This window comes from Colius striatus, chromosome Z (genome assembly GCF_028858725.1).
Source record: "Colius striatus isolate bColStr4 chromosome Z, bColStr4.1.hap1, whole genome shotgun sequence".
Taxonomy (NCBI): Eukaryota; Metazoa; Chordata; class Aves; order Coliiformes; family Coliidae; genus Colius; species Colius striatus.
This window is the reverse complement of record NC_084790.1, coordinates 75,913,294-75,929,155: the sequence shown is the minus strand read 5'-3', so window position 1 is coordinate 75,929,155 and position 15,862 is coordinate 75,913,294. Positions and strand designations below refer to the sequence as shown.

The 15,862-nt window shown below is 55.5% G+C and overlaps 1 protein-coding gene across 1 annotated transcript in view; it reads right to left on the bottom strand.

The window, feature by feature from the left end:
- Positions 1-38: 38 nt before the first annotated feature.
- Positions 39-15,862, bottom strand: part of LOC104557545 (uncharacterized) — a 29,324-nt gene continuing 13,500 nt past the window's right edge. Inside the window, exons 7-19 of the mRNA XM_062018847.1 lie at positions 11,646-11,882; positions 10,914-11,201; positions 10,493-10,590; positions 10,086-10,278; positions 8,807-9,043; positions 7,614-7,901; positions 7,205-7,302; positions 6,596-6,788; positions 6,060-6,171; positions 5,632-5,678; positions 5,254-5,325; positions 5,018-5,124; positions 39-185 (exon numbers count right to left, since the gene is read on the bottom strand). Coding sequence (XP_061874831.1) covers positions 129-185; positions 5,018-5,124; positions 5,254-5,325; positions 5,632-5,678; positions 6,060-6,171; positions 6,596-6,788; positions 7,205-7,302; positions 7,614-7,901; positions 8,807-9,043; positions 10,086-10,278; positions 10,493-10,590; positions 10,914-11,201; positions 11,646-11,882 — 2,027 coding nt within the window. The 3' untranslated portion in view covers positions 39-128. The remainder of the gene's footprint in view (positions 186-5,017; positions 5,125-5,253; positions 5,326-5,631; positions 5,679-6,059; positions 6,172-6,595; positions 6,789-7,204; positions 7,303-7,613; positions 7,902-8,806; positions 9,044-10,085; positions 10,279-10,492; positions 10,591-10,913; positions 11,202-11,645; positions 11,883-15,862) is intronic.

Genomic DNA, 15,862 nt, shown 5'->3' with positions numbered 1-15,862 from the left:
CCAAACTTCTCTGTATACAGGTTTCCCACGACTGATGGACTGGACTTCCCTCGCACATTTGACACGGGTGAAGGGTGGCTGGAAACCCTCAGGGCAGCTCAGCATCACTTCCTCATTTTTCCTGTAATTCACCTTGTCTGGTGCCAGTCTGAGTCTTGAGTCCCAGCGAGGCCTTTGGCACACTTCTGGCAGAAGTGAAAACCAGTGTTAGTTGGGCTGGGAAGTGATGAGGTGGGGCACAGGTGGGTGGTGAGAGAGAAATCTCTCATCAAAGAATGTGAGAGGGAAGGTGACACATTCATCTGTCAGAATGTGACCCCTTGGGCAAGGCTTGTTGGAGGGAACTCTCCTCATGCACCCAAAGTGAAAGTTTCACACCTATCAATACATTCCCTCTCCCACAGCCCACAGCAGAGAGCTTTCCATGACAATCCTTCCTGCACTAGGAGACCTTCTCCAGCCACTCAGGCACGTTTTCCACTCCAGCTCAGGCTGCACTGAGCCCTGCTGGAATGCATGTCTCTCCAGCTCATCCCTCCACCAGGGATCAGAGATGCCTCTGTTCCTTCTGGAGCTCCTGTGCTGGCTCAGTACATCTCTCAGCTACTCTCCTCCTGCCCCCTGTCACCATGCAGTGAGATATGGGGATGAGCAAACCCTTACCCTTTCACATCCCAGGCTTTACCACATCATCTGTCCCTTTTCTGTGACAGAACCCCATCTCCATCCTTCACGTTCCCCTTCACGACATCCACTATCTTCTGGGATGAGCAGCCACAGCCTGTCCCAGCAGGGAGGGAGGCCTTGTCTCAATAACCACTAGAGGCAAGGGTGAGGGCACTGAGGAAGGAGGAGCACTTACTTTCTCCAGCTTCTGCAAGAGGCTCTGAGAGGCCTCAGAAGGCTTAAAATACAATTTTCCTTCTCCCAAAGGGGCAGAGAAAAGATCTCATAATCACAGAATCACACAGTCGTTTTGATTGGAAAAGACCTTTAGATCATCAAGTCCAACCAATAACCTCACACTGTCCAGCCCACCACTAAATCATTTCCTTCAGCACCTCATCTATGTCTTTTAAGTCTCCCAAGGGATGGTGTCGTGGTTTGGCCCAGCTAGCACAGCAGCACCACAACAGTCTCTTGCTCGGTGCCCCCGTTCACCCCCACCCTCGTTAGGATGGCAAAGGCCGCAGTAAAATGGGAGTAAAAAGATAAGCAAGGTTGTTGTGGATTGAGACAAGAGCAGGGAGGGCTCCCTGCCAGTTATGGTTCAGGGCCAAACAGACTCCGGTACTCGACTTAGAGAGGAAAGCAGGAAAGTTTATTCTACAAGAAACAGAACGGAATAAAAGCAAAAAGGGAGTAGAATGATGAGAAAATTCCAAAAAGCACTTTAAGATCTCCCTCCCCCATCCCTCCTTTCTTCCCAGGCCCAGCTCACTGCTCCCGATATCTCTACCTCCTCCCCGCTCAGTGGCTCAGGGTGGCAGGGAATGGGGGATGTGGTCAGTCTCTCACAGATGGGCTCTGCCGCTTCTGTCTGCTCAGATGAGGACAACTGCTGGCATTCTTCCCCTGCTCCAACACGGGGTTCCTGCCCCGGGACACAGTCCTTATCGAACTTCTCTCCTGTGGGTTGTTCCCAGCAGCTGCGGCTTCTGCCAATACAGGGTCCCTCACACGGGACACAGTCCTTGGTGAACATCTCTGGCGTGGATTCTTTGCCACAGTTGCAGTTTCTGCAGTTAATGGGTCCCTCTCTCGGGACAAGGCCTCTTCTGGGCATAAGTTTAATGAGCTGCTTTGTCGTGGGTTCTTCCCCACAGTTACAGCTGTGGATATTGGGTCCCTTCCTCGGGTCACGGCCTGCTCCGGCCATAGTGATAAAGGGTCCCTCCTTCGGGACACGGCCTGCTCTGGCCATAGTGATAAAGGGTCCCTCCTTTGGGACACGGCCTCTTCCAGCCATAGTGATAAAGGGTCCCTCCTTTGGGACACGGCCTCTTCCAGCCATAGTGATAAAGGGTCCCTCCTTCGGGACACGGCCCGCTCCAGCCATAGTGATAAAGGGTCTCTCCTTCGGGACACAGCCTGCTCTGGCCATAGTTTTAAAGCAGAAATTCACTGCCCCTGGCTCGGGGTCTGCAGTGAAGTGGTTGGGTCCCTCCCACGACACACGGCCTCCTCCGGCCATAGTCACTGTCCCTGGCTTGAGGCCTCTAATGAAGTGAATGGCTGCCCCTGCTCTGGGGCCAGCTTTAGCAGAATGAGTCTCTGCCCCTGATACAGGGTCATCATCAAAATGAGTCTGTGCCGCTGATGTGGGGTCTTTAAAAAATGAAAATAAATCTCAGCTTCACCAGGTCTCTCCATAGAATGCAGGGGAGCCTCTGCTCCAGCACACCTCCTCCTCTCCTTCCTCACAGACCTTGGAGTCCACATGATTGTTTCTCTTTCTGTTCCTACTCCTTGCAGAGTAGGAACTGCCACCACCAGCCAGAAGAAGAAGGGGCAAAAGTAGGAAGAAGATGGAGGAAGAAAAACCTCCTCTTCCAGCTTCTTCTAAAAAGTGATCGTGGAGGCGTCTAATTGGCTCAGCCCCAGCAGTGGGTCTGGCTCTGAGCTGGGGAGAGTTGCGAGCAGCTTCTTACAGGAGCCATCTTTACAGCCCCTTCCCCCTTACCAGAAAAGGCTGTCATGTCAAACCATGACAGATGGTGACTCCACCATAAGGCTCAAACCGTCTTTTGAACAGCCATAAAGATGTACAGACATGCTGGTGAACAAGCCACCTAGCTTCAGGCTGTGCTCCCAAACAACCCTGACTGCAGAAAGCAAGAGATACCAGAGCCAGCAGCTGTGTCCCACGGACACACAGCCGCGACCTCCCCCATGCACAGACACCCAACTGCTCTCCATGCACAGGCCCATCCAGCTGGAAAAGCAGCAGCAAGCACCCTTTTGCTCTGCTCTTAGCAGGCACAGCTTCCCTCAGGTGTACCTGACAACAGGATGTGTACATGAAGTGCTTGCCCTGCTCCCTGAAGATCCTTCTCCTGGTTCATGAGGCACGTGTTCATGCCTGATTGGTGCATGCATCCTCCTGGGAACGGCTGGCAAACTGACTCTATGCACAGCGTGGCGCATTCCCAAGCATCCAGCCCATTCCTGTCCCACACCACAGCATAGCCCCTGCCCCCAGGGTCTCTCAGAGATGGCAGACACCCCAGCCAACGCAGCCCTCTGGGACTCCAGCCCAGGGCTGCAGGAAGTAAAGGTGCACATCAAAGTTGCAGAACAAGCACCGGAGAAACCTCTCCAGCAAAGCAGAGGAAATGCTTCATACCTCCTTCCCAGGGCACTTCTTGGACCTTGGGATCAGGTTCTTCCTGGCTCTGTGCTGTCAGCAGAGATGCAAGGACCAGGAGAAACCTCAGAGCCAGCAGCTGCAGGGCCATGCCAGTGTGCAGTCCCCAGGCAGGACCGAAATCGCAGCTGCACTCGCTGCCTCTGAGCCCAGGCATCTGCAGCTGAGTGCAAGACTTGCAATCACAGGAAGGAAACCAGTTTGTTGGAAACCCCATGAGACGCAGGAGGCTTCCTCTTTGGGGACTCAACCTCCCACCAGTGTCAGTGCCGCTGCCTCCAGCTGCCTTTCCTCCACAGGAGCACGCAGGCTCGGATACTCAACAGAAGAACCCCTGTCACCAAAGTCCCAGATGTTCCCCCAGAACCTCCCTAGTTACCAGAGTGCTGTCAAGAAGCGCTGCTCTGAATTCTGAGGCAGTAGCTGTGTGCCTCACAATGACACCTTGTGGGCTCTCGAGTTGTGATGAGTCACTGCACTTCCCCTCAACTATCCCTCTCTGCCCAGTAGGCACTGAGAGAAGCTCCACCAAGTATAGAAGTCGCTCCAATGAAGGTCCATGGGAAGGAGATGCTTTAGTCCCAGGCACTAATTGCAGGCATCACACTGATGGTCAAACAGCTCTTATGAACGACAGTCAAAACATGACTTTGCTGGCGCCTGCAAGCCATCCCAGGGTAAAAAAAACCCACAAAGGCTGGAGAAGAGAGTGATCCTTTGTCCCATCTTCCAGACTTGTGCTCCTCACCAAAGAAAGCCATCAGGCTGTCCAACCTCCAGGCTGCACCAGGCACCAGCATCCCTCACTGCCAAAGAGGCCGTGGCTGCTGTAGGCTGTGCCAGGGAAACTGAGGCAGCCGACATCCAGCAGATCCCAAAGGCTGCAGAGTGGGGATTTCCCCATGGGGAGAAGGGCCAGAGGCTCTTCACAGAATGGGAGATGGGCACCAGCACCCACAGAGGGGGTCACAGACCGACACAAGGGTCCAGCTAGGCCTAGTTGACACCGTGCTACCTGTAGCATGGGGGGAGAAAATGCAGCAACCCAAAGCAATGCTCTGGGAGCTCGGGGCTTCTCAGAGGTCTGTCCCCAGGACCCTGCTCAGGGCTGGAAAGGCCTGGTCCATGTTCCTCCATGTAAATTCACACGGACAGGATTTGGACATACAAAACAGGGAAGAAGCAGGACAAGGTGGGAGCTGTCATGGGGCAGGCAGCCCCTGCAAACCAGAACAATTTATTGGTTGTTTGAACACAGCAGCACAGCTGCGAGGGCAGCATGGTCAGGCCAGACTCAAGCAGAAGTCAGGGAAGAGATGGTTGTGGGACACAGAGAGCAGAAGGGAAAGAGGGACTGGGACCAGAGAGCTGCTTTGGTCTCAGGGGACATTTGCAGGCACCAGGATGTGGATGAGCTGGCTTTGCCAGACGACTACTGGAACGCATTCTTGCTGGCATAAGCAGCCTGTCTCGGGCCTTGGGCTGCTCCTGCTCTGTGACAGAGGGTGCTGGAGCTTGCTGAGGGAGCCAATTTGTCAGGGAGCAATAACCCAGCGAGAGCTATATGAGGCTCTGCTGCCAGTGGTGGAGAACTAGGCCTCAGGAAGGGGCTATGGGAACTGTCATCAACACTGAGCCTCAGACATCCACCTCATCTTCTAATCTCCCTTGTTGCTCATCTCCATGTTGACTATCTTCCGAGGATTCAAGGAAAGGCAACGTCTTGGGCAATGGATCTCCATCCTGGCCACCTTTACCTGTGGAGACCAAGGGCAACCAGGGCAGTGGCTGCTGCATGTCCGTGGCAGCATGGGCAGGTCACACTGTCAACACTGCCACTCTCCACACTCTCCCTGGGAACGCAGGTGGGGCAACCCACATCCTACCTGCATCTTCCTCTGTCCGAAGAGCCTCCTTGATCACACAGTAATTATCCAAGTTCTCATAGGGCTGGAGTTCTGGAAGGGTGACAGAAAGAGTTTGAGAGACCCAGGGATGTGGGAGAAGGAACAGGATAGACCCAGGCAGGTAGCAACACTGGGGTCTGCAGGGCACCCTAGAACACACTAGAACCAAGCAAAGTAGGGCTGGGTAAGCATGAGAAGCTGCTCCCTACCCTCTCTGACTGCAGCCAAGAGCCAGTTGAAAAAATCTCTCAGCAGAGAATGTGGGACATTCAGCCAGACCCAGCTGGCCTGGTTGCAGACCTTCTTCCCCCAAAGCTCCAAAGCCATCCCTACAGGTGTCTGTGATGGGGACCCTACCTGTGTAGTGGTCTTCCTCAGCTTTGCTGGGCAAGGCCTTCCTTCTCCTGGGAAGACAAAGGGCAGTCCTGTGTCAGAGGAGCCACTAGCCTGGACCAGGGCATGGCTAAACCCAGCAGCAGAGGCATTCTGCAGGAGGGTTCTGCACACCTTCCCTTTGGGTGTCTCATGTGCACCTCAGGGGGACAGCAGTGGTGGCAGCAACAGCAAGAAGGGATGTAGCCCCTGAACACACACAGTCCCTGCCCCAGCCCCAAAGAAGGTGCTCATGAGTGGTAGACCTACAGCTGAGCCATACTGAGATCGGCAGGTTGCATCCTAAGCACCCAGATAAGGGTGGGAGAAGCTGGGGGAATCCCCTCTCCATCCCCAGACACAGCACAGCATAGTGAGGCAGAGTAGTGATTCCAAATCTCTTGCCTACTCACCTGGACACCACAAACCACAGGATCCCAGCAGACTGGAGCACCAGCACCACCACCACCACCACCAATACAATGACTGCCAACCTAGGCCACGAGCCTGGAAACTGTCCTGCAACTGACACAGCACCAGACACGAGTGCCACAGCCCAGGCCACACGCCAGCGTGGCTGCAGGCACAGGCAGCGAGGCACAACCTTCCCCTGCCCTCACGCCTGCAGGCAGGGAGCAGGAGGTGGGCTGTGGAGCACAGGGACTTGCATCGTCTCCCGCACACCCTTGCCTGAGCTCAGATGCCAGCAGCAAGCCCCCACACAGCTTTCCAGGCACACACAGCAAGGGCTCGGGCACTGTGGAGCACAGCTCTCTCTCCTCAACCACCTCCCCTGCACACAATCTGCATGCCTGAGAGTCCAGATGTTGTGGTCCTGGTGGCGACCCCACAGGGACCAGGACACACATCATGGCCATGTAGCCACTCCACAGGGACCAGGACACACAGCATGGGCACCTCGCAGGGACTGGGGCACAGGGAGTGTTACCTGAGCTGCTGGATGCAAACTCCCACCGTGACGCAGCCCCCGCTCCAGCAGCCGTGACTCCCTGCAGCATCACCACGAAGCTGCTCCTGGGCCAGTGCTCAGGCAGCGGGTGCTCAGTGACGGAGCCGCTCAGCCGTAGCCGCTCCACCTCCAGGTACCTGCCATCCCACGTGTTCCGGGCCATGATGTTCAGCTGGGGAACAGGGGACAGAGCTGGAGCACAGCAGCTTCCACCTGCCCTCAGGGACTTGTCCCTTGCACAGAGAGACAGAGACAAGCCCCGCTGCAGCCTGCCCTGCCTGTGCCTGCTCCGGCTGTGGAAGCTCCCAGGGAGGAACCTGCAGGAATCTCAGGCCCATGTGGGAACCTCAAAGCAGACAAGGATGAGTTTGGAGACCATGCTCAGGATGTGAGCACAGCCACCTATGCAAGCAAAGGACTGAGCTTCTGTGAAGAGCTGAGGGCAAGAGCGAGGCTGTTGTTTTGGAGAGGTATTTCTATGTGTAAGGAGTCCAGGCCAGAATGGCATTTCACCACTGTGAGTACCGTGGTGACACCTCCCACAGAGAGCTGCCAGGCAAGGGGAGGGCCACCATGGTCCCCTGGTACCTGGTATCCGATGATGTCCCCATTGCAGGAGGACAGCGCCTTCCATTTGAGGGACCCCGTGCTGGGATCCAGCCACAGCTGCTCTGGTTTGTCTGGCACTGGAAGCACAGGAAGACAGGGTCCTGTATGAGGCTGCTGAGGGGCTGCTGAGCCCAGCACAGGCTGCAGGCAGCTCCTGGCACAGGGAACAGGGCCCAGAGGGACCCCTCAAACAGAGTTTCTGCCCCACAAAGGTTGCACATACAGCAACAGTGTGGTGAGGAGGGGGAGACTGAGGAAAGGATGTGCTCTGCCTCAGAGTCCTGCACAGTCCCCTCCCCAGAGTCCCACAGGCTCCAAGCAGCCCCATGCCAGGACCATCACTGCAGGAATCGATGACAGTTGTGTTTCAATGTAGGTGGGCACATACCTGTTTCCTTTGTCCTAAGGAGCCGCGTGTACAGGATTGTGCTGGGAGGCAGCAAGATGTTGACACTGTAGACAGTGAAGGGCTGCAGAGAGGAACAGGTGAATGTTCCTTCCTGGCCTTGGAGCATCTCTGTTTCCTTCACTTCCTGAACCTCACAAGCAGAGGACAAATCTTCCAGTCGGCACTTGGCCCAAACGTTGTGGCAGGCATCAGGTAGCCTGCAGATCCAATTCAGTTTGATGCTGGTGCTGGAAATCTGCAAGGACCCAGGGACAACCTCGAGGACCGCTGTGAAGGAAACGTTGCAAGAGGGTCAATCCTTTCCCTTCTGCTTCCAGCCTTGCCACCAGCCTCCATCACCCCTACCATTCACTCCCAAGCCTGTCCCCACCACAGTGCAGACAAAGCTCCCTCCCAAGCCTGTCCCCACCACAATATAGACAAAGCCATCCCACCTTCACACAGACTACACTAAGGCACTGCCTGCACCTCCCTCTGGCCCTAGACTATTCCCAGGGGCACTCCAGGTGCTGCAGTGATTGTGAGAGGGTAAGAGCAAGTACTTGTGGCCCATCTGCAGCTGCCAGCCCTAGGGCTAGCAACTGATCTGGTGACGGGTCCCTTTCACAGCAGCAATGACTTCTGATGCTGGTCTGTCATGTTCTTCTCCAGCAGACCCATGTGTGGGTGTAAATATGACTTGGACCAGCCAGATACTTTCTCAGTTTAAATAAAGATGGCAGTGACAAGTTGATGCAGCTGACAAGCTACTTCGGTATATGTGCAGATTCCGGCCATTTTATCACACATGGCTCAATTGATTAAAATGCAGCACTTGTTCCTCATAATTGGAAGCAGCTTGCCAGCTGCATCAATCTGTCTCTGCCATCCTTATTTAAACTAAGTATCTGGCTGGTCCAAGTCATATTCGTACATACACCCATGTGACTGGCCTGGGTTTGCTCCTTGGCGCTCTTTGGACAGTGATGAGGACCTGTTTCCCCTTGGCACTGTGCCAATAGCATGGGCATAAACCTGGGATGCATCAGCAGCAGTTTTCACTGGATACCCACAGTATGCCCTGACCAGCCAGAGCACAGGGCACTGACGCTGTGGCGCACATACAGCACCACTGTCCCTGCATTGCCAAACGGACCAAGAGCACTGAGACAGTGGCTGGTTTGTTCACTTACCCACACAGGTCAGGTTCCTCTCCATAAGGTGCCAGTGGCCTGTGCCATTCCGCACAAACCATCTGCTGCGAGAAATCGTGTAGCCTTTCTCTGGGGTCTGCTTTGCACATTTGATCTCCATGGGGGGAGGCCTGTGCCCCTCAGGGCATTTCACCTTCACGACTTCCTCTATGTTGAAGGTATCCCGTTCTTGGTCAAAGATAAATTTGGGGTCCCACAGCGGTTTCTGGCATCCCTCTGCACCAACAAGATGGGAAGCTGTTAGCAGGGCACAGAGTGGCCCTGCAAGGCACAACAGGGGATGGAGCTGGGGATCTCCTTCCCTGGCTCAGCAACGTGAGGGATGGAGCTCCAGGACACCATACAGAGCTGCACTCCCACACCACATCTTCAGCAACGGGCCAAGGGCAAGCAGGGCCAGGAGGAGATGCAGTTCCAGCGATGAGGGACACTCATGAGGGACAGGTAGTGTGCACAAAGCCAGGACAAAGAGAAACCAATAGACCAGCATTTGACAGTGGTGCCCTGCTTGTCCCTCGTGGAAGACAACAGCCTGAGCCCTCCTGAGAATGCCGTAATGCCTGAGCCCAGATGCTGGCTACTGCAGTGGTGGGGTGCAGCAGGCTCAGAGGGCAGACCAGCCACTGAATCCAAATCTCCTGCCTACTCACCTGGACATCACAAACCACAGGATCCCAGCAGACAGGAGCACCAGCACCACCACCACCACCACCACAACTGCTGACTCAGGCCACGAGCCCAGAGACTGTCCTGCAGCTGACACAGCACCAGATACAAGCGCCACAGCCCAGACCACACACCTTCACTGACTTCAGTTTTGCTGAGCAGGGCTAGGGGAGAGACACTTTGGAGCACACCCACCTGCCTCATCTCCTGTAGAGAACCAGAGGGTTTGTGAGCTCTCCCAAGCAGGCCATGCTCAGCAACGGGACTCAAAGACCCAGGCACAGAAGCCTCAGTGAGTCCCCTGTGCACCTGTATGCAGTGATGGATGTTGTCTCTAGTGGAAGATTGAGGGGCCAGCTCTGCTCTCACAGACACCAACAGGGACTAAAGTGATGCAGCTGCCCTGGGGACCAGGCGATGCACTCCCTGGACACAGAACTCACACAGCCCCACAGGCCCCACTGCTGAACTGGGCTCCAAGGGTCCCCGTGCTCTGTCTCCCTCTTGACAGCTGCACACAAAGCTTTAGAAGCTGCTCCAGCCTCAGCACTCGCTCCCAGGGTGGCCCCCTCCTCCAAACCCAAACCATTACCCGAGACGTAGCTCTGAAACTCCAGCAGTGACCCAGCCCCAGCACCAGCTGCTGTAAGGCCCTGCACTGTCACCATGTATTTGCTGCCAGGTGTCTGAAGAGGTGGCATGTACTGAGTCACAGTGTGGTTCAACAACACCTGCTTGAATTCAAGGAAGCTGCCGTCGCGTACTCTCCAGGCCGTGATGTTCAGCTAGAGAAAGAACAGAGTTGGTAGGAACAGCACAGGGCAGCTCTGCAGAGAGGGACCTCTGCTGAAGGCTGGGTCCAGAGGAGAACCTGACCCCACCAGAAAAATGACAGCAGGGTAGAGCTAGCGAGCCTTGGCCAAGGAGGGCTCGCACCTCTCCACAGGCTGCCTGCAGAGAGCTGCCTGGCAAGGGGAGGGCCCCATGGTCCCCTGGTACCTGGTATCCGATGATGTCCCCATTGCAGGAGGACAGCGCCTTCCATTTGAGGGACCCCGTGCTGGGATCCAGCCACAGCTGCTCTGGTTTGTCTGGCACTGGAAGCACAGGAGGACAGGGTCCTGTATGAGGCTGCTGAGGGGCTGCTGTTCCCAGCACAGGCTGCAGGCAGCTCCTGGCACAGGGAACAGGGCCCAGAAGGACCTCTCAAACAGGGTTTATGCCCCACAAAGGCTGCTTGTACTACAGTAGTGGAAACAGCAACAGTGTGGTGAGAAGGAGATTGAGGAAGGGATGTCCTGTGCTCCAGAGCAATGCACAGTCCCCTCCCCAGAACCCCACAGGCTCCAAGCAGCCCCATGCCAGGACCATCACTGCAGGACTGGATGACAGTTGTGTTTCAATGTAGGTGGGCACATACCTGTTTCCTTTGTCCTAAAGAGCCGCGTGTACAGGATCGTGCTGGGAGGCAGCAAGATGTTGATACTGTAGACAGTGAAGGGCTGCAGAGAGGAACAGGTGAATGTTCCCTCCTGGCCTTGGAGCATCTCTGTTTCCTTCACTTCCTCAGCCTCACAAGCAGAGGATGAATCTTCCAGACGGCACTTGGCCCAAATGTTGTGGCAGGCATCAGGTAGCCTGCAGATCCAGTTCAGTTTGATGCTGGTGCTGGAAATCTGCAAGGACCCAGGGACAACCTGGAGGACCTCTGTGAAACATTGCAAGAGGGTCAAACCTTTCCCTTCTGCTCCCAGCCTTGCCACCATCCTCCATCACCCCTACCATTCCCTCCCAAGCCTGTCCCCACCACAGTATAGACAAAGCCATCCCACCTTCACACAGACTACACTCAGGCACTGCCTGCACCTCCCTCTGGCCCTAGACTATTCTCAGGGGCTCTCCGGGTGCTGCAGTGATTGTGAGAGGGTAAGAGCAAGTACTTGTGGCCCATCTGCAGCTGCCAGCCCTAGGGCTAGCAACTGATCTGGTGACTGGTCCCCTTCAGAGCAGCAATGACTTCTGATGCTGGTCTGACATGCTCTGACCAGCCAGAGCACAGGGCACTGACGCTGTGGGGCACATACAGCACCACTGTCCCTGCATTGGAAAACGGACCAAGAGCACTGAGACAGTGGCTGGTTTGTTCACTTACCCACACAGGTCAGGTTCCTCTCCATAAGGTGCCAGTGGCCTGTGCCATTCCCCACAAGCCATCTGCTGCGAGAAATCGTGTAGCCTTTCTCTGGGGTCTGCTTTGCACATTTGATCTCCATGGGGGGAGGCCTGTGCCCCTCGGGGCATTTCACCTTCACGACTTCCTCTATGTTGAAGGTATCCCGTTCTTGGTCAAAGATAAATTTGGGGTCCCACAGCGGTTTCTGGCATCCCTCTGCACCAACAAGATGGGAAGCTGTTAGCAGGGCACAGAGTGGCCCTGCAAGGCGTGACAGCAGGGGATGGAGCAGGGGATCTCCTTCCCTGGCTCAGCAACGTGAGGGATGGAGCTCCAGGACACCATACAGAGCTGCACTCCCACACCACATCTTCAGCAAAGGGACGAGGGCAAGCAGGGCCAGGAGGAGATGCAGTTCCAGCAATGAGGGACACTCATGAGGGACAGGTAGTGTGCACAAAGCCAGCACAGAGAGACACCAATAGACCAGCATTTGACAGTGGTGCTGTTTGTCCCTCACAGAAGACAACAGCCTGAGCCCTCCTGAGAAGGCTGTAATGCCTGAGCCCAGACGCTGGCTGCTGCAGTGGTGGCGTGCGGCAGGCTGGGACGGCAGACCAGCCCCTCAGAAGGCCAGGCCTTTGTCCTGCCTGCACAGGCTGAGAGGACACAGGGAGCAGCGTCCCGTGATTCCCCAGACCCTGACGCCAGGCTCTGCCTCCCGTGCCACCAACGCCTGGCAGACACACAGCACCATAGCCCCCATCTTCTCTGCACGTGGTCTTGCCAGAAGCTCTCAGGGAGAGCTGTGTCACCCACACAGCTCCTCCATCAGCCTCCCACCACCTGGCAATCACTGTCCACAGCCCGACATGCCAGGCTGCTTCCCTGGCCTGGCAAGGGCAGCTCTGGCCACTGCCCACCACCTGGACCCCAAAGCCCCTTCCTGCAGGGACCCTCGGGGACTGGGGCTGCCACCAGTGCCCTGCCCAGCAAGGCTGCTCTGGAGCCCCAGGGCAAGCACAGGCCAGGCTCAGGGCCTGCCTCAACACTGCCTTCTGCAGCACTGGCCATTTCCCTGGGCAGGCAGAGAGCCTGAAGCACATGCAGCCTGCCTTCCCCTGCTCCTCTCTTACCAATGCACTCGATGCTGAATGGAGGCTTAATGTTGATCCATGTGCCTCTGCTGTCCTTTCCTGTCCAAGCCTGACTGTGGACAAGCTTCCTATTGACGATGGATGGGGATTTTCCTGTACATTTGACATGGGTGAAGGATGGCTGGAAACCCTCAGGGCATCTCAGCACGATTTCCTCATTTTTCTTGTAATTTTCCCGGTCTGGCACCAGCTGGAATCCTCGGCTCCAGTGAGGCTTTTGGCACGTTTCTGGCAGAAGGGAAAGTGTGTGTTAGTTAGGGTGGGAATCTGCGAGGAGGGGCAGGAGTATGTGGTGGGGTATCAGCAATGCCAAGCAATCCCTCTAGTCTCTGAAGAAAAAGGGAAGGTGGTGAGTCCATCTCATAGGATGTGACCCCTGGGCATGGCTGTTGGGAAGGGACTCTCCTTGTGGGTGTCAGCCATGGCCGGGGCCTGCCCAGGCAGCTGATAGACAAGGACCTGCCAGAATTCAGTGGAGGAATGGTCTCAGGTATTAAAATCAGGGAGATCTGTGTGACCCAGATCACCCTGGTAGCAGTGCTGGTGGTGGAAGCACAGAGATGAAGAAGTGTGGCAGGACTAGACCGTGGAGCTCGGTAACAGGCACCTCCTGACACCCTGCTTACCAATGCACACTATGTTCCCCTGAACATGGATCCAGGCACCACTGCTGTCCTTCCCCAGCCACACATTTCTGTTTGGAGATCCAGAATAATTTGATGCCTGAGCTTTTCCTGCACACTTGATGTGCGTGAAGGATGGCTGAAAGCCACTGCTGCAGCTCAAAGTCACTTCTTCATTCTTCTTGTAACTGTCACAGGCTGGTGCCATCCGGAGTCTTGGGTCCCACCAAGCCAACCTTTGGCACGTTTCTGTCAGAAGTAAAATGGGTGAGCAGTGTTTCTAGGATATGCTAAGAAGAGGCCCACACTCAGAATGTGAGCACAGCTTCCTATGTGAGAAAAGGGCTGAGCTTCTGTGAAGAGCTGAGAGCAAGAGGGAGGCTGTTGTTTAGGTGTTTCTATGTGTAAGGAGCCCAGGCCAGTATGGCATTGCACCACTGTGGGTACCGTGGTGACATCCCCCACAGAGGAGCACTAGACTTCTCTTTTCTCCCATGCAAGGCTGGACTCTGAAGCCTTTGTCTGCATGAAAAGGGGAAGACAGTTCCCACAAAAGATACAGATGGAGGTTCCCCATTTTCCAGTTCATGAGATTCCAGGCCATCCTCACTTCTCTCACAGTCTCTATGAAAAGTGAGGTGCCTGAGGACAGGAGAAAGGCCAATGTTCCATTTAAATATAAGAAAAAGCTATTTTACTGTTCAGGTGAGGGAGCCCTGGCACAGGTTGTGCAGGGAAGGTGTGGTGTCTCTTTCCTTGAAGGTCTTCAAGACCTGCCTGGACCTGTTCCTGTGTGACCTGATCTAGGTGGACCCGCTTCTGCAGGGGGGTTGGACTAGATGGTCACTAAAGGTCCCCTCCAACCCTACCATTCTATGATTCTATGAAAACAGCCTCCTGGGAATATGCAATAAGGGAGGTAACTGAAAGCTGAAAAAAGGATTCTTTTCACAAAGACAGGTGCCTGAGCAGGGAGTGAGCTGTGGAACAGATCCACAGTGCCACTGGGGCCGCTGTTTGCTGGTTTCTCCAAAGAGCTTCAAGGGGCACAAAGAACAAGTATATCTGGTCCCTGTCACGCCACAGAGAGGCCTGTCCTCAGAGAAGACAGACTACACAGTGGTAATGGTCTCCTCTCCCCTCAGTGCTAGAAAGCAGGCCTGCACTGTGGGAAGAGACACAAAACCAGTCAGAGGACGTGCTGCCAGCCACACAGTGAGGGAAACTCAAAGGAACTGTGCAAGTCTCCCAGAAGAAAAGCAGTTTTCAGTACATGATTCAAACCACAAGCTTCACTGTGGCAGGAACCAGAAAAAAATCGTGCAAGAGGCACAGGAAATCCTGGGAGGCCACCCCAGCACACACATCACCGTGTCCTGCACGTTGAGCTGCAGACTCTGCCAAAGCCCAGGGTAAGCAGACCAGGGGAGGAAGCCCAGAGGGCACAGAGCACCCACCACCTATTCAGTCAACTCCACACAACAGGGAATGTTGAGAGAGAGACAGAAAATGTTCATGATCATCACAGCCACGTATTCACCCAGACTGGCTGCGAACTGTGGGTCATCTCACTTTCCCTTCCCCACTCTCCCCAGGCTGCCTGCAGGGAGCTCCAGGCAGAGAGCTGCCTGGCAAGGGGAGGGCCACCGTGGTCCCCTGGTACCTGGTATCCGATGATGTCCCCATTGCAGGAGGACAGCGCCTTCCACCTGAGGGACCCCGTGCTGGGATCCAGCCACAGCTGCTCTGGTTTGTCTGGCACTGGAAGCACAGGAGGACAGGGTCCTGTATGAGGCTGCTGAGGGGCTGCTGAGCCCAGCTCAGGCTGCAGGCAGCTCCTGGCACAGGGCACAGGCCTCAGAGGGACTCCCCAGGGCCTCACAGGCTCTAATCAGCCCTGATGCCAGGACCATCACTGCAGGAATGGATGATCAGGCTGAGCTGCCAGGGAAAGGGGACATTTATCCACCTCTCCTACCTGTGACAGCCCAGGACTGTCCCTTCTCTCCTACAGCCACCCACACACACCTGTTTCCTCTGTCCTGACTGGCCATGTGAAAAGGATCGTGCTGGGAGGCAGGAAGATGTTGACACTGTAGACAGTGAAGGGCTGCAGAGAGGAACAGGTGAATGTTCCCCCCTGGCCATGTAACATCTCCTCTCCCTCCACCTCCTCAGCCTCACAAGGAGGAGATGAAGTCCCTGCCAGACGGCACGTGGCCAGTATGTGCTGGCAGGCATCAGGGAGCCTGCAGGTCCAGTTCAGTTTGATGCTGGTGCTGGAAGTCTCCAACGACTCAGGGACAACCTGGAGGACCTCTGTGAAGGAAACATTGCAAGAGGGTCAATCCTTTCCCTTTGGCTCCCAGCCTTGCATGGGTGCTGCAGTCAGACAGCCCTGCACTGCTGCCAGACA